The sequence below is a fragment of the Tiliqua scincoides genome, chromosome 1, assembly GCF_035046505.1.
Source record: "Tiliqua scincoides isolate rTilSci1 chromosome 1, rTilSci1.hap2, whole genome shotgun sequence".
Lineage (NCBI taxonomy): Eukaryota > Metazoa > Chordata > Lepidosauria > Squamata > Scincidae > Tiliqua > Tiliqua scincoides.
This window is the reverse complement of record NC_089821.1, coordinates 148,947,366-148,975,272: the sequence shown is the minus strand read 5'-3', so window position 1 is coordinate 148,975,272 and position 27,907 is coordinate 148,947,366. Positions and strand designations below refer to the sequence as shown.

Here is a 27,907-nt window from a genome sequence, read left to right as displayed (position 1 = left end):
GCAATCATAACCACACTTTCCTGAGAGTAAGCCATTGAACAAAATAGGACTTACTTCTGAGTGGGCCTGGTTAGGATTGTGCCCTAAGTTGTATATCTCTATGTATATATGATACATGTGTCTATGTTGTAACTTGTTAGTGTGTGTGTCTCTCTATGTGCGTATGATTCATGTAGTAACCAGTCTATGGGCACAATCCTAACCAGGTCTACTCAGAAGTAAGTCCTATTCAATGGGGCTTACTCTCAGGAAAGTATGGTTAGGATTGCAGCCTTAGTGGTATATCTATGTATCTCTCTCTCTGTTGTAACCAGTCTATGTTGTATATGTATGATGCATGTGCGTCTCTCTATTTTTGTAAGCAGTCCTGCAATGGTGGCAGTGGCAGCTGGCTGAGGGTCTCTCCCTTGATGTCCCCTGGTCTACGCCTTCTGTGCTCTGCACTGGGCACGGCACCTGAAGGGCCAATGGGGGCTGCACCCCAAGCCCCCTTTCCTGGGAGTGAGCCCCCTTGAACTCAGTGGGGCTTAGTTCTGAGCACACGCGACGACGAGTGACTGGAAGGCGTGAGGAGAACCTCCCTCCAGAACGAACGGTCAGAACGGAAAGCTCCCCCTTGGCCGTTATTCTCCGAACGTTCGAAGGGGGAGGGGCTTTCCTTTTTGGCCGTTGCTTGAGCTCAGCCTTCGCGCCCGGCGATAGAGAGAATAACGGGAGGGGGAAGAGAGCTGCGTGCGGACGCAAAGGAACACTCGGCGGGGGCCCGCGTGGCCGTGACGGCGCCCATTCGCAGCGGGCCCTCTCGCCTCCTGGCTCCGCCTCCTGCACGGAGGCGTCGTCATAAAACCACGGCAACGGAGCAGCGCTTCTTATTGGCTTCTGCCGTCGCTTGAAGGAGGAGGCCTGACAGCAGCGCGCCAAAATGGAAATGGGCGGCAGGCCCCTGCTGAACTGAAGGGGGCGATGCTGGGAGGGGGAGGCCAGCAGTGTTGCGAGCTGGTGTTAGCAGGTACAGTCTCGTCTTTCCAACAGCCTAATCCTAGGCGTGTTTACTCAGAAGTAAGCCCCACTATAGTCAATGGGGCTTACTCCCTGGAAAGTGTGGCTAGGATGGCAGCCTCAGAGCCCAGTCCTATGCCTGTCTACTCAGAAGTAAGTTCCATTACAGTCAATGGGGCTCACTCCCAGGGAAGTGTGGAGAGGATGGCAGCTTCAGAGCCCCAGCCTCTGCCTGTCTACTCAGAAGTAAGTCCCACTGAAGTCAAGGGGGCTCACTCCCAGGAAAGTGTGGAGAGGATTGGGCTGAGAGTTGGTCAGCCTACTTACTGTGGGTTGGCAGTGCCCAATGCAGACTTTCTCAGCCAGTGGTGCCACGTGGCACTTGAGGTGGTGTCTGGTGGTACTCATAGGACTCCTGGGCACCTGTTGCTTGGCAGCAAGACCAGGAACATGACACAACAGTAGGAGACTCCAAAGCAGGCTTTTCTATGCTCAAAAAAGCTCCCTCCCCCATCCGCCCTGAGCATCTTACTGGTGCTTGTCATGTTGCATCTGGCCTCCCAACCCAGAAGTAACTGGGTTCAAACAGGTGGACCATGTAAAGTGGTACAACAGAGGAGAAACTTTGAGAAACACTGGTCTGATATTTCCCTGGCATCAAGGCATGCCTGCCCTCTGGCCTCTGCCAACTCCTCCATGTCACCCCCCAGGCTCCTCCTTGTTTTGGCCTCTCTGCTGGTGGGGTTGCACTGGTGACTGGACTATATCCAAGTTACAATGGCAGGGCATTTTTTGTACCATTGTGCTGGCCCACATTGTACTGTGGTGTGTCTGTCATCGGGGGTTCCTGTGCTGTTGGGGCTGTCATTGTGCTGGTGGTTGTGGTGTTGCGCTGGTGTATCTCATGGATAAGATTGGACTTTCCTTGCAAGAGAAAATATTGTTTGTTATGCATATGGATTGATAATTTTTTTCCTAATCATTTTATTCCTAGACTGTACCTCTGTCAGAGTACTGCAATGAGCAGTGAGTCTGGAGGAAGAGGTTATGGAAGGGGCTTTCCAAGATGGAGAGGCAGAGGAGGATGGCAAGGGAGGGGGAAAGCACATGGACAGAAAAAGGAAGGAAAAAATATTCCTGGTAAGTTGATGATGTCTCAGTATGGTTAATTCTGCAATGTGATTTACTTTACAGTGTCGTGTTGTTGCTGGGGCTCATTTATATATAGGACTACCTGTAGTATCTATTTGAACAGATTAAAGAAGTGATTTCACCCTGTTGTAACATTTAAGACATAAAGAATTACATGGCTAGTGCTTCTTGGCACACTATGTTTGCAGTTTTATCCTCTAGCACCGGGGTGCCCAAACCCCGGCCCTGGGGCCACTTGCGGCCCTCGAGGACTCCCAATGCGGCCCTCAGAGAGCCCCCAGTCTCCAGTGAGCCTCTGGCCCTCCAGAGATTTGTTGGAGCCCGCACTGGCCCAATGTAACTGCTGTCAGCGTGAGGGCAATTGTTGGACCTCTCGCGTTAGCTGTGGAATGAGGGCTCCCTCCACTGCTTGCTGTTTCACGTCTGTGACGCAGCAGTGGCAGTGAAGGAAAGGCTGGCCTTGCTTTGTGCCAGGCCTTTTATAGGCCTTGAGCTATTGCAAGGCCTTCATTCATTCATATAAGTTCATCTTTAATATATTGATTTATGTAAACTTATGTAAATTTATTCAGATTTTAAATGTAAATTAATTCTTTTTTTCCCCGGCCCCCGATACAGTGTCAGAGAGAGGATGTGGCCCTCCTGCCAAAAACTTTGGACATCCCTGCTCTAGCACTATCAACAAGTTACTTGGCTTAGTAATACTATATATAAAAATCACATGAGGGAAGCAATCTTGCCTTACATTAGTGCCAGCCTGTTTTAAAGATTGTCCCTGGGACCTATAGAAAGTCACCATGAAGCATATTCTTTGTGGGAATTGCAGTGTTTTAAATTCAAAAGGGTAATCTGAAGCTATGAGTGGGATGTGTGGAATAAATACAGTTTAACATTCTGTAAAAACTCTAGCTTCGATGACATTGTGCCTGAGAACCTTGATCTGAAGTTTTGTGCATTACAAAGTTTCAGCAGATTCAAATTACCGCAGACACTCCCCTATAAGTCAACCCCACAGATACGTCGAGGGCAGGTTTTGAACCCCAAATTATGGAATTATCTATGACCCTCGGATAAGTCAGGGGTTAGGGGGTTGTCTGACTATAGTTTGTCTGATTTTACTTGAGGCCAGATCCTGAAAAATAACCTAAGAACTGTAGTCTCTAATTTATTAAAAACATAGTAAAAGATCATAACATACATTTTTATTCTTTTTTAAATTCTGGTCTTCATCACCTTTTTGTAAACACTATCAGAGTAAGTGCACTGTAAACTACATACCAGTAAAACAGTGGTTCCCAACCTGGTATTCATGTACTCCCAGGGACACTCAACAGGACCTTTAGGGGTAACTATAGCAACTAAGGAGGTGCCTGCCTGAGCTAAGCAGCAGCTCAGCTGAGAAATGAAACTTTTCAGAGTTGAAAGGCTCTGTCCTCTGTTTGACCTGGAGATAAGGCAAAGTGATAATTGGAGCTTGATTACTTGGCAAAAATTTCAGGTACTATTTATTTATTAATACAGGTATTTATATACCACCTTTCTTTGGTGGTCAGATTTCTCCTCAGACTTTAATCCAAGGCGGTTTACATAGGCAGGCTGTTCTAAACCCCCGTAGGGATTTTTACAATTGAATAGTTCTAGTCTTTCATAGAACTCTTCGTTCCAGCTGGATTCCTTCCCGGTCTGGCCTCTCTCTGGCCTTTCGCCTCCCATGTTCCACTTGACGGCAACTCCTCTTTGCCATCTAGGGTCAGTTCATCAGTATATCAGCATATCGTCAGTTCTCAGGTACTTCCAGTTGTTTCAAACTGGCAGCCTCAGATCTTACAAGCCTCAGGCATACAAGGTGGCAGCTCTACCAACTGAGCCAGACCTCTTATCCTACTATACATGAGTATCTACAGTATGTAACAGCATTACTGGTGCACTGTCCTTTAAAGAAGGTGGGGCTGGCATTCCAGGGGGATTCAGTGTGTTGATAAATTCAACAGGATAGTTCACTGTCTGACCTGTGTTTATCACTGATTATCTGAATGCGCACTACTTTCTGCATAAAATACAGTCTGTCTTATCATTCTTTGCTATAATAATTCTTTACCATAATACAGTTTTCATTAGTGGTGCATAAGCAATAACTGTGCCAAATTTCAGCTTTCTAGTTTAATGAGAAATATATTGATGAGTCCCGTGAATCAAGGGTTTTACTTTTACATACAGTATATAGATGATTGAGATTCTATTGGTTGCGGGGTTATAAGAAGACAATATGGCTTGTGGCATAATTTTGCAACATCTGGGGTTGTGCTACTATGGGGTGACCAAACACGTAATTCTAGCTTTGGAGTGGTGCTGTTTTCAAAGCTAAACTGTATTGAAATGGTCTCTTCATGCGTCATACATGTAGCTGTTTATCACTTTGAGTTTAAATTATAACTTTGTATTTGTGTTGTATTTTATTTCCGCTTTGGTTTTTCTTAAAACCTAAAATTTCAAGTCTACTGTCATATCTTTCAGCTAATCCTTCACTAATTCAAACAACACTAGACCCGATTACTCCATACAGAGGATGGAAACTGTATTTCTCTGAAGGTGAGCATTTTCTGAAATATATGAATACAGAAACTAAGCAGAAAAATAAAGAACAGACTTGAGGACTGTTGAGCATTGCATTTTAGCTTTCATTTAATTCTCTCCTTACTTAACTCAAGGCACATTTAAGCCAGCTTCTTGGTTCTGGTTGTTTTAAGAAATACAATTCAAAGAAAATAGATATTGTACATGTTTTTTTCTAATCATTTTTACCATCTTATGTGGAGCTCCAGAGGGCATGATCCTGCCTTTTGTTTGTTACCCTGTAAAGTATAATGCACATTTATGGTGCTGTACAAATGAACATAAGAACAGCCCCACTGGATCAGGCCATAGGCCCATCTAGTCCAGCTTCCTTTATCTCACAGCAGCCCACCAAATGCCCCAGGGAGCACACCAGATAACAAGAGACCTCATCCTGGTGCCCTCCCTAACCTTTAACCCTATCTGGTGCCCTCCCTTGCATCTGGCATTCTGACATAACCCATTTCTAAAATCAGGAGGTTACGCATACACATCATGGCTTGTACCCCATAATGGATTTTTCCTCCAGAAACTTGTCCAATCCCCTTTTAAAGGTGTCTAGGCTAGACGCCAGCACCACATCCTGTGGCAAGGAGTTCCACAGACCGACCACACGCTGAGTAAAGAAATATTTTCTTTTGTCTGTCCTAACCCGCCCAACACTCAATTTTAGTGGATGTCCCCTGTTTCTGGTGTTATGTGAGAGTGTAAAGAGCATCTCCCTATCCACTCTGTCCATCCCCTGCATAATTTTGTATGTTTCACATTATGTCTCACATAATGAGAGCGAGGCTCACTGGAACGAGAGACCTCCAAGCATTTGCAAAAATAGGAAACCTAATATTTGAAGTAGAGCTCAAATTACCTCTACTTATGGGATTAAAACTAGTTTTCCCTTTGTGATGAATTACCTGCTTTTAACATGTGCTGCATAGTATGACCAGATATTCCTATTTCTCTCAAAATGTCTGCCATCATCTTCCTTGTTTCACATTCCTTATCATGTAGTTCAGTCCTTGGCATGCCTGAAGAAGTCCAACAGAATTCAATGGAACTTTAGTCCCAGTAAGAGCCCATCTCTGTGCAGAGTTACAGCCCAATCCTGAGCTCCTATGGCACACAGCTGCGGCGGCACAGAAAACGGCTGCTGCTGCATCCTATGCAGCAATGGCAGCTGCAGATGGCACCTTGGGAGAAGGGGGCATTTGTCCCTTTCTCCCAGGTAAAGGGAGTAGCCCCACAATGAGGCTACTCGATTCACTGCCGACCAAAAGGTTGGCGGTGAGGGAAGCATTTGTGTCGGGTGCTGAGCCCCACATGAAACGCACAGGATCCGGTGAAGCTCCCACCTCCCTCCCTCCCTGCTCCCCCCTGGCACGCCACCTGCCTCCCCGTCATACCTCCCCCCTGGCCTCCCTCCACCTGCCTCCCCCCTCCCCCACTTACCTTACTGTGGCTCAGTGGTCTGTGTGACTGCAGAGCGGCAGAGGCTGGGTGCCAGCCCAGTGCCAGCCAGTGCTGGACATTAGAACTTGCAAACGTGCCATAAGGTGCATTGAGCCCAGGATTGGGCTCTTAGGCATTCAGTGGGCTTTTGCACACTTCTCTGATTAAGATGTGACTTTTCCTGTTTTATGATAAATTGTATATATTTAGAAAATAGAATAAGGCCATTTAGAGGTATAAATATCTGTGTTAAATTACTGATGGAAATTGTTCTACTTAGCATATGATGGCAGCTCGCCTTTTGCTCAGAAGATTGAAGCTTTTGAAAAGTTTTTTACATCTCGAATAGAACTTTACGATAAGGTAAGGTTTTATGACACAAACTCTGCTTCCCATGCACTGTGGCTTTTAGGTGAGGTCTTGCTTTAGATGCATTCATTTTCTTGAATTTTTCCATGATAGCATCTTTCCTAAATGTGTGGCTGTTTGGGGTTGTATGTCATTACAAAATTCTGCACTTTAAAATTTACCACTCTACCAATGGCCTTGGAGAAGGTTAATCTTGAACCTTTGATTAAGAAGTGTCCTACCTTATTTGAGAAATAGTTTAATAATAGTTCAAATGACTCAAGGTATGTAAGACCATATAAATTTTGGGATGATGATTAGTGGTATTGTGTAAGTACAATATTAGCATAATTGATAAAACATTTGAAATGGAAAAGTAACCTTTTAAAATACATGACAAATTCCTTTCATATATTTCCATTTTATAGGATGAAATAGAAAGAAAAGGAAGCATTCTTGTGGATTATAAAGAGCTGACACATGATGAAGAGTTAGTAGAATCAATACCTGATATTGCCAATGAGTTACGGGATATGCCACAGAAAATACTAGACTGCATGGGCCTGGCAATACATCAGGTAAGTACTTCAAACTGACATTGAGTAGTACACACTAGAGTATAAGATATTCCGAGTGCGGATAGGCTCTGAGGAGGTGAGGGATACACACAGTGCAATTATAGTTGTTAAAAAGTAGAAGAGGGAGGCATAAATGATATGTGAGGGTGCTTAAGTATCATCTTGGAAGAAAATGCTGCTATTAGGCCTGCAGAATTTCTAACATGCTTGGATGTTTGTTTCTTAGAATCAAATATGAAAATAATGGAGTAAGGAAAAGTATCTCCTAGTTTTAGCAGTTTGCAGTGCTCTTCAGAGTTGGGAGGCTCCTTGAATATTGTGTGATAATGCACCTGGTGGGGAGGCTGCTTTAGGAAGGGGAAATTGTTGAAAATGCTCCCTTGCACAAAGGCACCTTTGGATACAAGCCTTGACTTTTAAAGGTCGTACCAATTATTTCTACACACATTACAAAACACAAACAATTTCAAGATTTGTGTTTGCCTTATTTCATCCTGTAGGTGTTAAGCAAAGATCTTGAAAAACATGCAGCAGAACTGCAGAAACAGGAAGGACTTTCCATTGATGAAGAACCCATAATAAATGTACCACATATTCATGCAAGGTAACTTGGTGTCTGTGTGATTTTTTTAAAAAATTGAATTCTGTTTTAAAGGCCAAAAGTCAGCTTGCTTCAAAAAAGAGAAATTTCTACCCAGCATTTTAAAAAAAAACTTATACATGTATATGGAAATAATAAGTTTAGGGCATAGATTTTTCAGCATGTAGCATTGTAAAAGGAAAACTAGAGAATGTGAATGTTGTGCTATTGATCCCCTGGAGTACACAGAGGTTTCTGAAATTTATCTTGTACCAGTAAGGTGGAATGGCAAAAGTAGTAGCCACTACCACCACTCAGACTCACTCTGGTACTGTTAGATGATAATGTCTAGCATTAACTTATTTTTTCAGATCTGGGAGGGTTAATATTACTTTGTTGGGGATTAGTCTTTATACTGAACTCACTCATTATCTCTAGTTTGGTTTTTTATATAGTGAAATGCTCAGCAACTTGCTTTTGAATGTTCAGTGTTGAATGACTTAAAACTTTATTTTGCTGCCAACACAACTACATCTGTCAATAGTCCAGCAGCTTACATTGTGCGCTTGGTGATAAAAGCCCAAGACGTGTATATACGAATAGGCACTGAATTTTTTCAGAAGTAAGCTCCATGGAGTTCAGTGAGACTTGGGGCGCAACCCAGACCCTTGCGCTGGCCCACTGGTGTTGCAAAAGTGCTGTAAAGCACTTTCACACCACGTGGAGAGCAAAGAGGCTGATTTGAGCACTGCTCGTCCGGCCCAGAAGTTAAGCCTGCACCGGCTGAGCTAGGCTGGTGCGGGGTTCTGTGGAGGACAGGAAGGGGGTGTTTTGGGGCAGGGGAGGGCAGGCAGCGGTTGGAGAGGCCAGAATCCAGCACTTATGCCGGATCCTATCCCCAGTCCCGGGCAGCCCAGGGCAGCTCCAGGCTGTCTTGAGGTGGCGCAGATCCGGTAACCCAATTGTGGCTGCTGCAGCTTTACCTAGGTTAAGGGGAAGTGATTCCCCTTGCCCTGGGCTGAGCCACTTCTGGCCCCAATCCTGCTGTGGATGTGGGGCAGGCCTACCAACCTGCCTGTTCCAGGGCAGGTTAGGATTGGGCTGCCCATAATATTTAGCAGTTTAAAGAGGTCTATGAGCATGCAAAGCACTTCATGGGTATTATCTTGATGTAATATTTACAACACCACTGTGAGGTAAGTATTATTTCTGTACTGCAGCTGGGGAACTGAGGCTGAGAGGGAGTGGCTTGCCTAAGGCCACCTAATGAACTAATGGCAGGGTTGAGATTTGAAATGGAAAAGCTCTGATTTGCATTTTACTCTGTTAGCCACTACACTATACCAGCTCTCACAAGGAAACCCCATGAAAGTAAGTGAAACTTTCTCTATGCTAGTATCACTGATTAGCTAATTTTAGTTGTTTATGAATGTTGAGGCTTTTTGTTTGTTTCTTTGTTTCAGAGTGTACAACTATGATCCACTTACTCAGCTTAAGAATATTCGTGCTAATTGCTATGGGAAATATGTTGCTTTGCGTGGGACTGTTGTACGTGTCGGTAATATTAAGCCTTTGTGTACAAAGATGGCATTTATATGCAGTGCCTGTGGAAATGTTCAGAGTTTTCCTCTGCCTGATGGAAAATATACGCTTCCTACAAAGGTAATTAACAATTTAAAGCTTTTTAAAGCAACTTTTTTTTATTTGAGCAATAAGGCTATAGACACTGATGTAACCAGATTTAAGGGAAAATACAATGATCAGCAAAACTAATAGCTCAGGCCAACCTAAATTCCTGCATGATGATGTAGCAGTGCTGGTGTGGGCTATGCTGCATACCACAGGGGATTTTGGCTAATCCCACCCCCTCCCAGACTCAATCCACACACCTCTGCCCCATCTCTTCCCTGTTCCACCCTCCTCCCACCCCTGCTCTGGCTGTCAGTGGGAAGGCTTCATCCTTCCTGCTGCAGTGCCTGGGCCTTGGGCTGCCACAAAGTGCTTTACAGAACTTAGCAGCAATGTGCACAGATGGAATGCACATTCCGCCCACTCAGGCCCTTGAATGGATTGGGCTGTAAGGCCAATTGCTGAAACAAACTTACATGTGTTCTCATTTTACTGCAGTTTTGTTTGAACTTGGTTCATATATTGTTAATATGAATAATAATAATCTTTACTACTTCAGTTAAAAGTAGTACTTCAGTAGTACTACTTTACTACTTCAGTTTGGGGGGAGGAGAAAAATTCATGCAAGTCGAATCCTCTAATGATCAGCACTTATTAGCTTTTTTTCCTCCTGGAATCAAATGAAACTTCTTCAGATGCTGCAAGATAAACTTTCTTGTGCACTGAACTGAATGTAATGTATTTTTAGTGTCCTCTGCCTGTGTGCCATGGACGATCATTTACTCCAGACAGAAGTTCTCCTTATACAGTTACAGTGGACTGGCAATCTATTAAGTAAGCACACTTGTAGTCTGTTTCTTTTAAATGGTTGCTATATTTGGTCAATGTAAATTTGTATCTTTACTGAAATATTAGTTTAACCTGTCACATTTGTTATAAGCTGAGGTGTGAGAAAAACAATTCCATTTTCTTCTAATGAAATCTAATCTTACTATATCAGTGTTTCTCAAACTGTGGGTTGGGACCCACCAGGTGGGTCGTGAGTCAATTTCAGGTGAGTTCCCATTCATTTCACAATTTTATTTTTAATATATTTAACTTGAGGCTACCATGGTATGTGACTGTATTTGGGGAAATGTTACTGATCTGTACTTTTAATAGGCTACTATGTATATGCTTTTAACAATGGTAGTCTATGGGACATACTCCTGAGTAAGTGTGGGTGGAATTGCAGCCTAGGATTGTTAAAAAATTTTCTGCTTGAGGATGTCACTTCTGGTCATGGCGTCACTTCTGGTGGGTTCTGACAGATTCTCATTCTAAAAAGTTGGTCCCAGTGCTAAAAGTTTGAGAAGCACTGTATTATATCATTTAAATGCGTGATAAGAAGTAGAGTATTGACTTCAAATCATAATGTTTTTAAAGTATGTTAAATAAAAATAAATCCCATTCATAACTGTAGTGATCAGATCCTTGGTTTAAAGTTCATCTGAGCCACTTTTTAGATATTACTACAATTTGGGTATGAATAATCCTTTGTGAGAGTTCACTGAGAGTGAGAAGGCGAGGGTCAGCAAGGATGGATTGCCATATTGTATACCTTTAGCTTTCCAGGCACATCAAAATGCTTGTTTTAACATACAGAGGCATAAGCAGTTGTTTAACAATACAGGTGATCCCTGACTTAAGAGTATTCAGATTCAGACTTGCAGGTGTCCCAACTTTAACACAGGCACAGTCCATCTGCTTTGATGTTTTCATGCAGGTGTGATAGTGCTGGTTTGTGAGGGGAAAAGAAATGCTGTGTTTTGGAGATGCAGAAGTGGTGGATAAAAGAGAGACAGTACTTTATTTGTGTTCCTCTCCAATGAATAGAAATGCAAATTGTAACTAGTTGTAAAATGTAACTAATACAAATGCAGCCCTCCTCTAAGCTCTTTGTAAGGTCCATTTTGTATATCATAATGAAAAAAGCGGGTTTACCAGAATATACATTCACTAGAGAGTGAATTGTTATATATTTTATAAAATGAAAATATTTTCATACTGTTTTTCAGCTACCACAGAAAAATTTTTCACAATGTTATTTACATTGCATAAATAAGTAATGTTTCAACTTAAGTACTGGCCTGCAGAGCCTAACATGTATTTAAGTAGGGGACTCCCTATGACTATTTTCTATGGTTTGTTTGGAGACAATAAATTTTGACTATTATCATGTTACAATAGTGTTGGATTTAAAATGTACCATATATTCTAGGATTCAAGAGCTTATGGCAGATGATCAGAAAGAAGCAGGTAGAATTCCTCGCACAATAGAATGTGAATTGGTTCAGGATCTTGTCGACTGCTGTGTTCCAGGAGATGTGATCACCATCACAGGAATTGTTAAAGTATCAAACACTGAAGAAGGTATGGTATATATGACCATAGTTTTAACTGACTGATATTTATGCTGGTGTTCATCATTTTTTATTATATCAAAATGTACTTAAAAATTGGTGATCTGGTGTAAGATATGTGCCTGAAAGCAGTTGCTGTTATGCTCTTCTGTTTGTATGGTTGTAGACCTGGTGAGTAAATTATCTTAGTGAGAGGTGCTATAGTACATTTGCTGATGTGCAAATTCCTCATTTGTATCTTTGCCATAAATTCATTAGGGATGTCATACTAAACACTTAAGAGTAAGTAGCATTGTATTTAATTAATGTGGCTTATTTCTGAATAGACATGGCTAGGGTTGTGCTGTTGGTGAGCCTGTTTGTAGCAAGATAAGCAGTTTATAGTAAGATATTTGTGAAGTGTTTAGGCTTTGCTAATTAAACTTCCATATGAGTTTATTCTAACTATAAATTTACATAAATATTATAGAAGTAAGGCGTTTAAAGTAGTGGTTCCCAAACTGGTGGGTCACGACCCACCAGCCTGGGAAGCATTTGTCCCTGACCCCTTAAAGGGGGTGCGGAGGGGGGAAGCAGCAACATGATCCCCAGGATTGTGCTGCTGCTGGTGATTGTGCTGCTGCTTCTCCAAGTCTTAGAAAACTTAAAAATAGCGATTGGAAATAACTTCCAGTTTCATAATCATGAAACCAGAAGTGGTTTCCAATTGCTATTTTGACTCTTCTAAGGTTTGGGTAGTCCTGCAGAGGCGTCTGCAGGGCTCCCTGCATCTCCTGGAGGCTGGCCCAGGCGGAGGTAAGTGAAACCCCCCCCCCAATCCCTGGCAGTTGTATGGTCATGGGGGTTGTGTTGCTGCTTTCTCCCCACCCCCCGCAAAGACTTAGTGCTCCGTGCTTAGTGCTCCAAGGAAGTTTGGGAACCAGTGCTCTAAAGTAAGTAGTTTTCATTGCAAGCACCTGATTTAATTTGCGCTTGGGGCTGACAATCTTTATTACGAAGGTATAACTTAAGTATTCTGGATGTGTCATTCAGTGCTTAACTTTTAAGAAAGATTTATAACTAGTCAAATGATTACTGTGAGTCTGTGTAAATTATTAAAATTATCTGTTTTGATAACAGGAGCCTCTAAAACTGATAAATGTGTCTTCCTGTTATACATCGAAGCAAACTCTATCAGCAATAGTAAAGGACAGAAAGTTAAGAACTATGAACATGGAATAAACCACCAAGCATGCATGGAATTTTCACTTAAAGATCTTTATGCTGTCCAGGAGATCCAAGCTGAAGAGAACCTGTTAAAGCTCATTGTCAAGTATGTAACAGAGATCAATTTTCTTGCATGTAAATGGGTACTTTGCTGCACCCTGATTCAACATCTTGAGCTACTGGATCCTAAATATAAAAGCACAATCACATTCCAGGTTTACATATTTTTCATAGTTAATTACACAGGCCAACACACATTTTGCTTTCTTAAATGTTAGACCAATTCCTGGGTATATTTGGGGTGCCGATTCCAAAAACTGCATCTGTTTTGCCCTATCAGGTCTAGTTTTTGAGACACAGCATAGCCTCTTTAATGAATGGTTCAAGCAGCTTCCTCATAGCCTAAAGAGGCTATACTATATCTCCAAAACTAGACATGATAGGGCAAAATGGATGCCATTTTTGGAATTGGCACCCCAAATTCATATCAAACCACCATAGAGTTTGGGAAAAACTTTTCTGACCCTCAATTTTGTAGGCCTGTGTTATAGAGCACTTGGTTAAACATCTGTTTGTAGTCAGCAGTTTCTAATTTTGACATACATTGTATTCATGTTTAGAAAATACCTTTAAAAAAAAATAGAACCACTGCAAAGCAACGTTATAATCCATAATACGCACGTCTGCCTCTAGCCATCTTTAGTAACATACATTGCATTGTGTTCTCAAAACATAGCAGTATTCACTATGTTCAGCAAAAGCTATATATACATATGCAGTCCTTTTTATTATCTTCCAGACTCTTCAGCTTCTTTTTTGTATATTTCTCGACTTACTTATTCCTTTCCTCTAGATCTTTCCCATGCTTTTCACCATCAGATCCATGTCCCTTATTTCTTGCAGATAGGGTTAAAGATTAGGGAGGGCACCAGGATGAGGTCTCTTGTTATCTGGTGTGCTCCCTGGGGCATTTGGTGGGCTGCTGTGAGATACAGGAAGCTGGACTCGTAGATGGGCCTATGGCCTGAGCCAGTGGGGCTGTTCTTATGTTAGAAAGGATGGTGGTAAAAAAAAAACAACCATGCCACTCCTAAGGTTTGTAAATAAGGAGTAAAGAAGATAGAAGCTGCAGCTGAAACAAACAAGACACATTGTTTTCATGTAAAGCAAGAGATCGGTAAAGCACCAAATAAAACAAATCTGGGTGTTAAAATGTCATAGTAAGCAACTCACCTGCCCATCATTGTGTTTAAAATGGTACATGTGAGTGCTTTTTCTGAGAGACCAGGCAGGCTTCAGAAGTTCTTCTTGGTTTTGTTTCTATGGCTACTTAATCTCTTAGGCAACATTCTGTGAGACAGGAGAGGATGTCATTTGCTGTTTGTGACCTCACAAATGAGGCCATGCTGGCCATGGCCATAATATGTCTGTGTAAAAGAATACAGAAATCTACTTTTCTTTTGAAGAGTCTTCTTTCTTTTGTGTCTTATTTTCAGTTCACAACTTGGTCCAATTAATTAATTTAGAACACCTTGTGGGTTCTGTGCTTGTCATCTTGAAAATGATATAATTGGGTGAGAGGTGTAAGATATAAAGCAGACTGCACAGAATTTTAAGGTGCTCTTAGGGAAGGCTTCTAAAATGCTCACTTAATACTCATTGGATGTTCATATTACAGTATAGGGTAGGAGAGTATGTGATTATAATTAATAAACATTTTTTAAGTGTACTTCTGAAATGTGCAGTGTTAACAAGTAAAGGCCAGTTCAGCCACGTTTAGCATTTTCGAATCTTAGGTATTTATTTCAGAGGAAGTGATGTACTGCTTAAGTCTTCTATAAAATGCTTAACATTATCTGGATCATGCTTTCATTGTTTTGAATGAAGTGTCAAGAACTTAGATTCTGATGTTTATGTGGAAGTAATTGTGGTAAAAAAAAATCAACAGATTGGTTCTGTTGTTTCTGTTACTGCTTGCAAGGTGTTAGCCTGACTGGATGTGTTTCATAATTTTGTACAAAAGCAGATTGCCATACAAAATTGGATGTAGAGTTTTGTACCCTGCCATTTTGTAGTAACTCAGAGCAGCAAAGATATGTTTGAAAATGTGCGGGCAATGCTTGATGAAACATCTGAAACCATAGTAGAGCTCAGTAGGATTTTCTATTTTCAGTGGGTAGCACTCAGTGTCCCACATAGTATCTTGTCTTTGCTTCTCCCCATGACTAAACCATGTACAATGCATACAAATTTGTTTTGTTCACATTATGTATATAGGCTACTGAATTCAATTTTTTACCGCCCAGTCTTAACTAACTCCCCACATTGTGATGCAGTGGTGCTAAGCTGGAGCAAGTCTGAGTTGATCAGTGCAGGAGAATCCAGCCCAGGAAGGGGGTTTAGGATTCAGCAGGCACCACTGCTGCCAAACTTGCCCCTCTCCTGGGACTGATCCCACCAATTCCCAGCAGGTGTTCTCGTCTATTGAAGCTTGGAGCTGGCCACTTGGCGTAGCAGCCAAGTATACACACTAGCATAGTCACTTTTGTGACTGCCATAGAGCATGTTATGCCAGTGGAATGCATGTTCCACCAGCACAATGGCTAGGTAAGATTGGATCATTAATGGTGGAAATACAGATTCCACCATTAATGATCCAATCCTACCTGGCCTTTGTGCTGGTGGAACATCACCAGCTGGTGGTTGGAACATTGTGCTGGTGGAAATCTTGGCAGAATTTATAGAGTTATTAGCAACATGCACTATTGTAAGTAGTAACACCTAGTTTAAAACTTTTTTTTCCTTCTTAGCTCTCTTTGTCCCACTATCTATGGTCATGAGGTAAGTGCATCCCAAATTAAAGAAATTCTCGTAGTTTTCTAAATACTGAAAACATCTCAAAGGCTAAGCTTTTTTTGTACTTCAGAGATATATTATAATTTTTAATGTTTTTAATTCAGTTTTTGAAATTGCTGTTTTTGAAATTGCAATTTTTTAATTTTGTCAGTTTAACTGTTCGCAACCCAAAATAAGAAAATTTGAGTAGCACTGTGCAGGGTTGAGATTTTTAGTTTTCTCCTGCCTCCTCATAAGATTCAATTTAATATTTAAGCATTTAAATGAATTCCTTAATTCTAGCTATTACCTTATCTAGATTAGTTCTTCTGATGGCCAAAATGAAATTTATATTCAAGCTCTGCTGTCAACTTTAAATGTATGTATCATTTTTTGCATGTAACGCTATAACTTTAAATTTTTGTAATTTAAAAAATAGGAGTCTGTCTAAGATCCCTGTTCCCTTAAACTAGAAATAGATTTCATGAGAGTTTAAAACTGTGAAATCATGCTTTTTACTGTCTTGTTTCTGATATTTAGTATTTTGTCCTTTGCATTTTCTTTCTTCACAGGTATACCTGTGAAGGCTAGGATTCTCTGGGCCCAATCCTATCTAATTTTCCAGTGCTGGTGCTGCTGTACCTATGGGACATGCACTGCTTCCTATGTTGGGGAAGTAGCCACATAGGCCTCCTCAAGGTATGGGAACATTTGTTCCCTTACTTTGGGGCTGCATTGCGGCTGCCCTGGTGCTGGAAAGTTGGATAGGTTTGGGCCCTCTAGTGCCTGCCAAATACTAGCAGATCTTGAACTAAATTTGCAGGTATCTTGTGTTCTTTCATTTGACAGATTGTGAAATCAGGTTTAGTGCTGACATTATTTGGAGGGTGCCAGAAGTATGTAGATGATAAAAATAGAATTCCTGTTCGAGGAGACCCACATGTTCTGGTGGTTGGAGATCCAGGACTAGGGAAAAGTCAGATGTTGCAAGTATGTGTTCATTTATTAACAATTATACCTTATTTCTCAAATTAATATCTAACCTTAAAAAGTGTGTGTGTTTTTAAAGTATGCCATAGCTTTATAATGCTATGTTAATCTGAATATGGAAAAATGCCAGATACTCTTCTTCAGTGTTTTGTTACTTTTGTATAACTGCTAGCCAAATTATAGCATACACATATAACCTTTTCCATTTGTTCCTTTAGGCTGTCTGCAATATTGCACCTCGTGGTGTATATGTTTGTGGCAATGCTACTACTACCTCTGGCCTGACTGTCACTCTGTCTAGGGACAGCGCCTCTGGAGATTTTGCTTTGGAAGCTGGTGCCCTTGTGCTTGGCGATCAAGGTACCACATAAAACTATTTATGTGGGTGGGCCTGTTTGGCAAATGTTGATTAAAATCTATTAGTAGTTAATAAAGTATATTAAATAATTTATTATCTTTATTTTCAAACTTTTTAAAAAATAGTGGCTAAAGCCTTGAAAACGTTAATTTCACATGAATTTTGGCACTATATCAAACAGTGGAAATTGCCATGGCATATTTTTAAATCAATTTTTAAAATGCCTTTCTGTGATATTGACTAGTGAGGGAAAAGAGGAAATTGGGTTTTGTTCTTTGTTCTCTAGTCCCTTTTTCATTCTTGGTGTGTGATATGCTGGCTCCCTGAGTGTAAAGTTATGGGCATCTGCACTGGTGCTTTTACACAGACACAGTATGCCTTTTGTGGTGCTTTCATGCAGATGCAATAATGCTGGGTTGGCAAAAGCCTGCTGTTCCAACCTACATATGTTCCAGACAGACCTCTGGAATGGAACCAGTATGTAAGCTAGGGACTTACAGCCCAATCCTATGCATGTCTACTCAGAAGTAAGTCCCATTTGAGTCAATGGAGCTTACTCCCAGGAAAGTGTGGATAGGATTGGGCTGTTAGTGTATCCACTGGAAAATGATCCTGCTTACAAGGCGGGCACAGTGTTTCCATAATTGTGATGATTACCAGTGTCTTATATAAAGCAGAGTTTTCCCTGCTCTTTCCTAGCAATCTTTTTTTCTTCTTCGTCTATCCAGCTGTACCCAGATGTGTGCCCAGATGTAAACAGAGCACAGTGTCTGAAGATACTTGAAAGCTAAGGGAAAAGGAAGTCCTGTTATAGCAGTCATGAACAGTGCAGTGTTGATCTTGTGTCATGATGTGTTTAGGGGGCAAAGTCAAGGCTTACCATGATGTCATACACTGTGGCTGCAGTTCTATGCACACTTCCCTGAGAGTAAGCCCCATTGAAAACAATGGTACTTCTAAGTAGACGAGCATAGGCTTGTGCTCTGTCAGAGTTAAAAAACATGTAACATCAAAACAAAAAACAAATATCTGTGAAGTTGTTTAAAGAATATCTTCCCCACCCCCTTCTGCTGCATTTTTGATAATAGCTTCACGTTACAGCAGTGGTTTTCAAACTCTCATGGAGAGTTTGAGCCACTGTAAGTGCTTGCAGGGGCGGGGGGAGGCAGCGGGCGCAGGTGGAAGGCAGTCCCTGTAAGGCAGGGCTTTTCAAACTGAGGCATCGCGACACCCCAGCCTGTGGGCCCTGGCCTCTGCCCCCTTAAGTGGTGGGGGCAGCCTGGAGGCAGGGAGGAGGCAGCAGCACAATCCACAGGATTGCACCTCTCAGGGGACTGCAGGGGCTTGGGTGCAGGTACCCAAGCTTCCTCCAACCTCTCCGGAGTGTGGGGAGCCCAGTGCGACCTTTGGCGGGGCTCCCCGCAGCAATGAAAGTAAAAGCGGAGCTATTATGCCCTGCCTCTGCTAAAGCGACAGTGGGGTGCGATCGCTCTGCTTTCACTTTAACTGCTGCGGGGAGCCCTGCCAAAGGTCGCACCAGGCTCCCTGCAATCTGGGGAGGCTGCAGGAGGCTTAGGTAAGTGCACCCAAGCCCCTGCAGTCCCCTGAGAGGTGCAATCCTGTGGATTGTGCTGCTGCCTCCTCCCTGCCTCCAGGCTGCCCCCACCACTTAAGGGGGCAGAGGCCAGGGCCCACAGGCTGGGGTGTCGCGATGCCTCAGTTTGAAAAGCCCTGCCTTACAGGGACTTGAGATTCTGGTAGATATTTAGATTTTTATGGGTTTGAGTCTCCATATGTGTCACTTAGATGGCAACTGTTGACTAGAAATGAACTGTAGTTTGTAATGCTAACATTCAACCACTATCATAGTTGTTTAATTACTGATACATTGCAAGATTAATGAGATACTCCTCACATTTCTGTACTTATCTGAAACTGAGGCATTTTTGAACAGACATGTCTGTTTTGCCTTCCTCGTGTACTCATCTTGAAACTCAGCTTTGCAATGTGTAGTTGCTCTGAATCGGCAATGGTGATACATGTGTTGAAGCTTTGACATGATTAACCCTTTTTGAAGTGCAGAAAGGATACTATGTGTGTTGTTCTTGAGACTTAATTTGCATCTTCGGAACAGAGTAACATGCACAGTCCTGGATATTAAATTTGGAACCAGACAGGCAAGTGCTAAACAGCTTGTCAGCACTGTGTCATCTTCGATAGCACCATTTGTCTCCTGGGGACACAAGAGAATTGAATCTAACCTCCTTTCCCTTTCAAGCAGGTGATAAAGCTGATAGCTATCTGAAATGGCAGCACTGACTTGGGAAGCCCACTACTAAATATACAGTTCTATATTTAAGGCAAAAGCTTGAGATTTTTCCAGAGAAGACTCTAAGTGGATATCTAAATTAGTTCAAACTGGAGGGTTGAAAATTGTTTGAAATGCTTCTCCTCCCTCCCCCCCCCCAATATATAAGTAAAAACTCAAATTTTTGATTCCAACTGTAGGAGAGAAAAGTGCTAGTGTTAATTTTTGCATATTTTTTAAAACCTTTCTTTTTTCTCTGATGCCTTTCACCTGTCAGTGGTGAGCATTCTGGAACAATATGCCAATTTTTCTTTTCTCTGTAAATCATTTCAGGTATTTGTGGAATAGATGAATTTGATAAGATGGGAAGCCAGCATCAAGCTTTGTTGGAGGCGATGGAACAGCAAAGTATCAGTCTTGCTAAGGCTGGTGTTGTTTGCAGCTTACCAGCTAGGACATCAATCATAGCTGCAGCAAATCCAGTTGGGGGGCACTATAACAAAGCCAAAACGGTATCTGAGAATCTAAAGTAAGTACTTCCAAAATTGTTTTTGGGTAGGAGAATTCCTTTTCTTGAAAAATGCAAGCCTTTGTAGGAATTGACCAAAAATGAATAACTTCATGTTGCAGTTGGCATTCTGGAATGCCCCTTCTTGAATACATAACATGAATATTTTTCATTGTTAGAGATTTTGTGTATCTTTTAAAATAAAAGTTTGCACAATTGTTAAAATAGATGTGAATGCATGTAATTGCTACATTTTTGAAGAGACCTCACATTTTAGAATTCTTCTCCACGTTAACTATGTTTTCAGATGTGCTTTGGTGTTACAGAGGAAAAAGTTTTATTCAGTTCTCCATATATATTTATATTGCTTCTTGGTTTTTTCCACGTAGAATGGGGAGTGCTCTACTGTCCCGTTTTGACTTGGTATTCATTCTCCTGGACATACCTAATGAAGATCATGACCATTTGCTTTCTGAGCATGTGATGGCAATGCGAGCTGGAAAACAGGCTGGATGTAGCAGTACTGTAGTGACTCGCGGAAACTCTCAGCATTCTAATGAGTCTATCCTGGAAGTAGTTTCAGACAAACCATTATCTGAAAGATTAAAGGTAGTGTGATCTGTTTCCTTTATTTCCATATCATCTCATATCTCCATAGAATGCACACGTTGGATACAAGTATTCACAGTATTTATCTATTCCCGTCCATGCAGAAAGCCAGAGGGAGGGACTTTTTAATACATTGCTGTCTTAAAAAGAGAGCCAGGGTGGTGTAGTGGTTTGGGAGGTGGACTTAGACCTGGAAGATCCATGTTTGAATCCCCCCTCAGCCATGAAGCGTCCTGGGTGATCTTGGGCCAATCACTTTCTCTCAGTCTCACCGACCTCACAGGGTTGTTGTGAGGACAAAAGGAGGGGAGCAGCTGTGTATACCACCCTGAGCTCTTGGAGGAAGGGTGGTATAAAAATAAAAAATATAAAAAGATCCTGCATCTCTTGCCAGTCCCACTACAGCAGCAGATGGCATTGCAGAGAATCTTAAATCTTTACCTGTGTCAGTGTTGTTTCATGAATCCTCTTCTGACCCACTGAAAGTTCACTTTATATAACTGGTTAAACTACACTTGCCCTCCTAGTGTAGTGATGCTTCTTAGTGTCAGTGATGCTACTTGGCACCACTACGTCTCTTTGCCTCTAACTTGTTGTTTCCTTTAGTAATCGTTTGTGTTTTTTAAATTTCTATTTTTCGCTTCACAGTCAGTTCTTTCCCTATAACTTACCTATTAAATTTGTTGAAAACAGTTCGTTCTGCCAAGTTCTCATTCCCTTCTGAGTACTGTAGCAAATTGAAGATCATGTTCAGTCACAAGAGAAGCCATATTATTTATGCCCACTACAAATAAATTATTTATGCTATCATTTATACTATCTTACTGATGGTTCAGCTAACAGTTGATGTCTCCAGTCTCATCACTTGGGACTGCTTGGATGAAATTCTGAGGGTATGAGGTATTGTACAAAGGACAAGGTCCTTCCAAAGCAGTACAATATGACTGCTAAGGCTGCTCTTGAAATACAATATTCCTTCATGCACAGTGGCTCTCAATTTAATAGTGCTTCTTGCTCTTTCAGCTGAATTAGAACCTTCTAAAATACTAACCACCTGGATAATTTTTAGGTCAATCCAGGAGAAAGCTTTGACCCAATTCCACACCAGCTGTTAAGGAAGTATGTTGGCTATGCTCGGCAGTATGTACACCCCAGACTATCTCCAGAAGCAGCTCAAGTCCTTCAGAAATTCTACCTTGAACTCCGACAACAAAGCCAAAGAGCAGATAGCACGCCGATCACCACAAGGCAGCTAGAATCGTTGATACGTCTTACAGAGGTATGCTTGCATTTCAAATTTATCATTTTTAGAATAGCTAATGACAGATGACGATCTACTGAGATGCTAGCACATCTTAAATTGGCGACAGCAGGTGGGGGGAAAGAATCAAATTCCATTAATTAGTACGCAGTGATATCCTCAAATCTGAATTGCCAGGTTTCTTACAATGTCTGGAAAGAACATGTCTCTGAGACTTCTATTTTAATTTACATTAAGAAACTGGCCTCATTCATCTTCAGAATCTTCAAGTTCTTGGAATCTTTCTTCACATTGTTGAAAAGTAGTATATAGCCAGCCCTTGGCATCTGTGGGGGTTCTGTTCCCAGAATCCCTGCGGATGCCAAAACTCACAGGTAAGCGAATCTTAAGATTGGGACTTACCTGACCTCCTGGATGTGACTAGAAGCATCTTCTGGTTTGTATCTAGGGGCAGGTTGCAGAAAGCCCCAGGAGGTGTTAGAGAGGCACTTCTGGTTTTTCTGAAAACCGGCCATGTGCAACCTCCCAGGGCCTCAGAAAGCCTCCTGGACAAGACTGGAACACACTTCCAGTTGCATCCAGGAGGGCAGGTGGACTCTCCACTGCGGTGTTGGAACCCTCAGCAACTCGAATCCGTGGGTTTGATAAACCTGCAGATAAAAGGGCCCACCTGTATTAATATTCTTAATTCTAATAACATATCCCTTAAGCAGACAGTATGTCATCTTCATCCCCTGAGTGATCTCTAAATAGAGACTGTGCTTTAAAATTTGCCTCAAACAGTATTTAGGTGGGGTGTTGCTATAGCACAGGGGTGCCCAAACCCCGGCCCTGGGGCCACTTGTGGCCCTTGAGGATTCCTAATCCGGCCCTCAGAGAGCCCCCAGTCTCCAATGAGCCTCTGGCCCTCCAGAGACTTGCTGGAACCTGCGCTGGCCTGATGCAACTGCTCTCAGCGTAACAGCCAACTGTTTGACCTCTTGCATGAGCTATGGGACAAGGACTCCCTCTGCTGCTTGCTATTTCACATCTGTGATGCAGCAGCGGCAGCAAAGGAAAGGCTGGTCTTGCTTTGTGAAGGCCTTTTATAGGCCTTGAGCTATTGCAAGACCTTCATTCATTCATATAAGTTCCATCTCCAATATATTCATTTATGTAAATTTATTCAAATTTGAAATGTAAATTAACTCACCCCCCCCCCCGGCCCCAGCACAGTGTCAGAGAGATGATGTGGCCCTCCTGCCAAAAAGTTTGGACACCCCTGCTATAGCAAGTAGACTTAACACTATAGTTTTTGATATCATAATTATAGTTCTGCAGGTGTGGCATCAATTAATCCTTCCTGTCGCACTGCTGCGCCGCCTTCTGCTTACAATTAGATATCTCCCCAGGTTATTTTACATTCATCTATTTACAGCCTGTCCCTTTCTTTGCATTAGTGTGCTGGACTTTTATTCCAAGTGCAACATTGTGCTCTTCCCTGTGTTGCATGTCATTCTGTTGGTTTTACTCTTCTAACTTCTCATGATCTCTTGAAATTCTACCCATATTGTCAAAAGTATTCTGTGTTGAATCCTAATTTCAAAGAATCTGACACAGCTTTATATGGAGAAAGATTATTAGTATATCTAGTTCAGTATTGTCTGATCTGTCTGGCAGTGGCTCTCCAATGTCTTGGGAAAGACTCCCTGACATCATGTTAACAGGAGGTGCTGAAGATTTAACATAGGGCTTTGTGTTGGTAGAATTATATGTTCTACCACTGAACTTTGATCTCTTCCATATGCAGAGTTTCTAGTTGTTATCCAAGTACTGTAATCAAATAGCATGACCATATATTATTTGCTGCTAATTTATAAAACTCAGCAACTTTGTTGACACATCCCAATACTCCAACTGAAAAATGTAGAAAGCATCTGTGTGTACTCTTCAGATCCAGATGGAAACCTTTTTTCTTTTTTTCATATGGGTCTAAATAAGGGTAAGTTGGATAGTTATATAATCTGAGCTTGTTATACTTTTGTTTTTCAAGGCACGGTCAAGATTAGAATTGAGAGAAAAGGCTACCAAAGAGGATGCTGAGGATGTTGTAGAAATAATGAAATATAGGTAATGTACAGTAGATAAAGCACAATTGTTTCAAACCCAAAGCCTTTGAAGTTCATATGCACATTCAACTCCTTCACAAGCACTTACTCCTTTCATTTATGTCCATGATCTGCACACCTCCTCACTGGGGGTGTACAGTTATTTCCAATGAATGAAGCCTTTACAGGGTACCGTTCACAAAAAAGACTGTGTACGTGTTTCAACCACTGGATTGCACTGAACAATTGTAAGGTTTTTTCTTTTTCATGCCAGCAACCACTTATTTGCTGGTAGAGATTCAAGGCAAGGAGTGATGGTGCATGTAGATTGGGAGAGACCAAAGGACCATATAGCATCCCTCCCCAACCTGGAAAGAAAATGTAAACCTTGGTTTTAGCCATATATGAGGCTAAATGAATGATAAATGCTAATATGTGTGTAATCGGACAACAATTTTTTTTAAGCAAGCAAAGCAGCTTTCAGAGGGAAAATTTAGAGCAGCGAAATGTTGGGGAAAGGGATGCTTAACCTTTACCCCATTTACTATTTTTCTGCTCAAAATCATACACACACTCCCTGCAGTTTCCCCCTGCAAGGTTCCAGTTCTATGCTTATGAGGGTAAACACACATCCACAGGGGGAAAAGTAGGTTGGGGGGCACAAGAAAACAACTTGCACGGAAAGGGCTAAGCTCCACTCCCTCCAGCAACTTCTGAATTCACCACTTGAATCTGCTTTGCTTTTTAAAACTAGCATTGGTGGAGCACTGTTGCATGCATTAGCATGTAATGTGGCTTTAGCCCTTTGGAGTAATATTTTTTGTAATGTATATGCATTTGAACCAGCTCAGTTCCTAGGATATGGTATCTGCTCACTGACATTGAATGTAAGTAAATTGCCTAGACACACTGCTTATATTTGTTCTTGGAAAGTTGTAATGATGGAGTGCCCAGTGGTCCTAGTCTTTGCTTAATGTCTTTTTGAAGTTCTAGTATTGTATTAGCAACCTTCAGTCTCGAAAGACTATGGTATCGCGCTCTGAAAGGTGGTTCTGGAACAGTGTCTAGTGTGGCTGAAAAGGCCAATCCGGGAGTGACAATCCCTTCCACACTGGGAGCATGTGCAGTCTGTCCCTGGTCTGTCTCCCTGGCTATGGCCCTTCCTTCTTTGCCTCAGACTGTTGGCAAAGTGTCTCTTCAAACTGGGAAAGGCCATGCTGCACAGCCTGCCTCCAAGCAGGCCGCTCAGAGGCCAGGGTTTCCCACTTGTTGAGGTCCACTCCTAAGGCCTTCAGATCCCTCTTGCAGATGTCCTTGTATCGCAGCTTTGGTCTACCTGTAGGGCGCTTTCCTTGCACGAGTTCTCCATAGAGGAGATCCTTTGGGATCCGCCCATTATCCATTCTCACGACATGACCGAGCCAACGCAGGCGTCTCTGTTTCAGCAGTGCATACATGCTAGGGATTCCAGCACGTTCCAGGACTGTGTTGTTAGGAACTTTGTCCTGCCAGGTGATGCCGAGAATGCGTTGGAGGCAGTGCATGTGGAAAGCGTTCAGTTTCCTCTCCTGTTGTGAGCGGAGAGTCCATGACTCGCTGCAGTACAGAAGTGTACTCAGGACGCAAGCTCTGTAGACCAACAAGAAGCTGACGGAAGTTCTAGTGTAGATTGATGAAGGCTGAAAAGAGTCCAGGTAGGATCAATACTTCAACAGTGTGCTAGGTTTTGTTGAATTAGTAAGTAAAATTGCAAGCTAAGCAAGCTTTTTTCTTTTTAAAATGAAGACTTTAAAATGATTAATGTAATAAACATTTATTATAGTTAAGAACAGAAAATACTAAATGTTACGAGCTGTCCAGAGAACTTCATCTGAATTTTTGCCTTTAAAATGTTTATTGGTGGTGAATGTATATGTTTTGGCTTTTCATTTCTCAAGCATGCTAGGAACGTACTCTGATGAATTTGGGAGATTGGATTTTGAACGTTCTCAGCATGGTTCTGGAATGAGCAACAGGTCACAAGCAAAGAGATTTGTTTCTGTCCTCCATGATATTGCAGAAAGAACCTACAACAACCTCTTTGAGTTTCAACAGCTTCGACAAATTGCAAAGGAGGCAAATATAAAGGTAAGTCAAAATAAAACAAGTAATGAATGAATGAATGAATAAACCTTTATTAGGCATAGATAAAGAAATCATAAAAGCAAACATAATCAGTCCTAATCTCGTTTATCAAAAACTGAGTTAAGATACTAAATTACTAATAATACATTTACAGTTCAGCATAAAATATCAATATTTTGGCAAATTACATTTAGAAGGCTTAGAAATCGCTATAAAAAGTATTGGGGAAGAATTATATTAGCTATTAACCACTGGAAAAATAAAGTTATGATGCCAGCATCTGTACTGGCATTGTTCAAAGAGAATATATTGCTCCAGTTGATTGCTGACCTGTTAGCCTTCAAAATACTGGCTATGTTTTTAAGTCGGTTGCCTTGCTATTACATCATCATGCAAGCACATCAACAAGCTTTGCTGCTGCTTTGGTTTGACAGCAAAATGAGATAAAAGTTGCTTAAATAAAATAAATGCTGAGAATCTTCACTTTTTCTTTGGGTAAGCAATATCTTGATCTTAGTGCAACGTCAGCCTTTGTGTTCTTTGTTTGAAAAGCCTTCAATACCTACAGAAAAATTTCAAATTTGTTAAATATGTGTAAAAAACATTTCGTTCCCCCAAGATGCAACTTTGACAGCAGACATCAACACCTTCCTTGCACTTCAGTACACAAAACATTTCAGTGAAATTGGTGAAATGTTGCTGCACTGTGGCAGGATAGTCAAGCTGATAGGGCTTGCTTGTGCAACAGTACATTTCTTCATGTAGTGGATCTTATGCCATATTGCCAACTGCTTTTTAAATTTATCTCTTGTTGAAAAAAGGTCAACATTTTAAAGGAAATCCAGCTTTTTTTGGAGGACAAAAACTCCTATGTTCAGGCTGCAATCCTAGCAACACTTAACTGGGAATGTCCCATTAAAACAAGTGGGGCTTACTCCTCTGTAGACATGCATAGGCAACTTGTATTATTAATGTATTTTTTTCTGTTTGGATAACACACAATATCGTTTTTTCCTCCAGGTAGCCAGTTTTGAAAACTTCCTTGGATCTTTAAATGATCAGGGTTATTTTTTGAAAAAAGGTCCAAGATTATATCAGCTTCAGACTATGTGAAGAAAATTTGCAGTTGAAAGCAATGTTAAAGTGATTGACTTGCTGGAATAAGTCCAGTAGCGCGCAACGTGGTACTATGTTTAGGCAGATTTACAACTTTCAGGTAACCAAGGCTACTGATGCAAAGTTCTTTTTAAAATCAGTACTTCCTGGTACTCAAACTGTTTTTATTCAAGTGTTATACTTAATGAGTGTCAAGACAAGAAACCCAATTCTATCAAAATCCCACCCTTGCTGATGCAACTGCACCACTTGAATGCATGTTGCATCCTGCGACGGGGGGGCAGTCCTGGCAGTCCCCTCGAGGTAAGGGAACATTTGTTCTCTTGCCTAGGGATAAGCCTTCACTAGGCTAGGTCCACTCGGACCTGCGCCGGTGATTTAGCAGGCTGAAGTCCAAGTGAGGCTGGAAAGGCAGACGGAGGCTAGAAAGGGGGCAAGGATATTGGTGACACTGCTGCCACCAATACCGTTCCCTTCCCTGCCCCATTCCACCAACTCCCTGTCTCTGTCTCTCTCCCCCCCCCCCACTGACTTACTAGCACTGGGTGTCTTGGACAGGCTGCTAGTGCACAGCTGCAGTCACTTGCAGCTTGCAGTGCCCAGCCTGGCTGTACAAAACAGTGTTTTGTGTTTGCAACAGCAATAAAGGATCTTGTGCTGCCGGAACAGCACAATGCCAACATAGGATTGAGTCATAAGGGTGCTGGCATGATCAAATAAATGATTTTGGCAGCCATTTTTAAGTACTTTATGCATAT

At 41.8% G+C, this 27,907-nt stretch overlaps 1 protein-coding gene across 2 annotated transcripts; it reads left to right on the top strand.

Moving 5' to 3' along the window:
* The first annotated feature begins 833 nt into the window (after window positions 1-833).
* Window positions 834-27,694, top strand: MCM8 (minichromosome maintenance 8 homologous recombination repair factor). Of its 2 annotated transcripts, none has more exons than XM_066639124.1 (19): window positions 834-1,009; window positions 1,994-2,139; window positions 4,666-4,740; window positions 6,491-6,573; window positions 6,987-7,136; window positions 7,637-7,740; window positions 9,180-9,378; window positions 10,094-10,179; window positions 11,606-11,757; window positions 12,867-13,059; window positions 15,764-15,794; window positions 16,638-16,778; window positions 16,997-17,138; window positions 19,778-19,973; window positions 20,342-20,561; window positions 21,631-21,840; window positions 23,855-23,931; window positions 25,847-26,036; window positions 27,054-27,694. In XM_066639124.1, the coding sequence occupies exons 2-19, from the start codon at window positions 2,019-2,021 to the stop codon at window positions 27,144-27,146; spliced, it is 2,463 nt and encodes an 820-aa protein (XP_066495221.1). In that variant the 5' UTR covers window positions 834-1,009; window positions 1,994-2,018; the 3' UTR covers window positions 27,147-27,694. The 2 variants fall into 2 exon arrangements, with proteins under 2 accessions (XP_066495221.1, XP_066495222.1); XM_066639125.1 differs by having other exon boundaries at window positions 27,058-27,164.
* Window positions 27,695-27,907: the final 213 nt, after the last annotated feature.

What these genes read in the sequence shown, in the direction of transcription:
- MCM8 (XM_066639124.1), top strand. Translation starts at nt 2,019, where the DNA reads ATGAGCAGTGAGTCTGGAGGAAGAGGTTATGGAAGGGGCTTTCCAAGA. An exon ending in GAAACTGTATTTCTCTGAAG is followed by an intron (nt 4,741 to 6,490) that starts GTGAGCATTTTC and finishes TGTTCTACTTAG; the next exon opens with CATATGATGGCAGCTCGCCT. An exon ending in GAATAGAACTTTACGATAAG is followed by an intron (nt 6,574 to 6,986) that starts GTAAGGTTTTAT and finishes TCCATTTTATAG; the next exon opens with GATGAAATAGAAAGAAAAGG.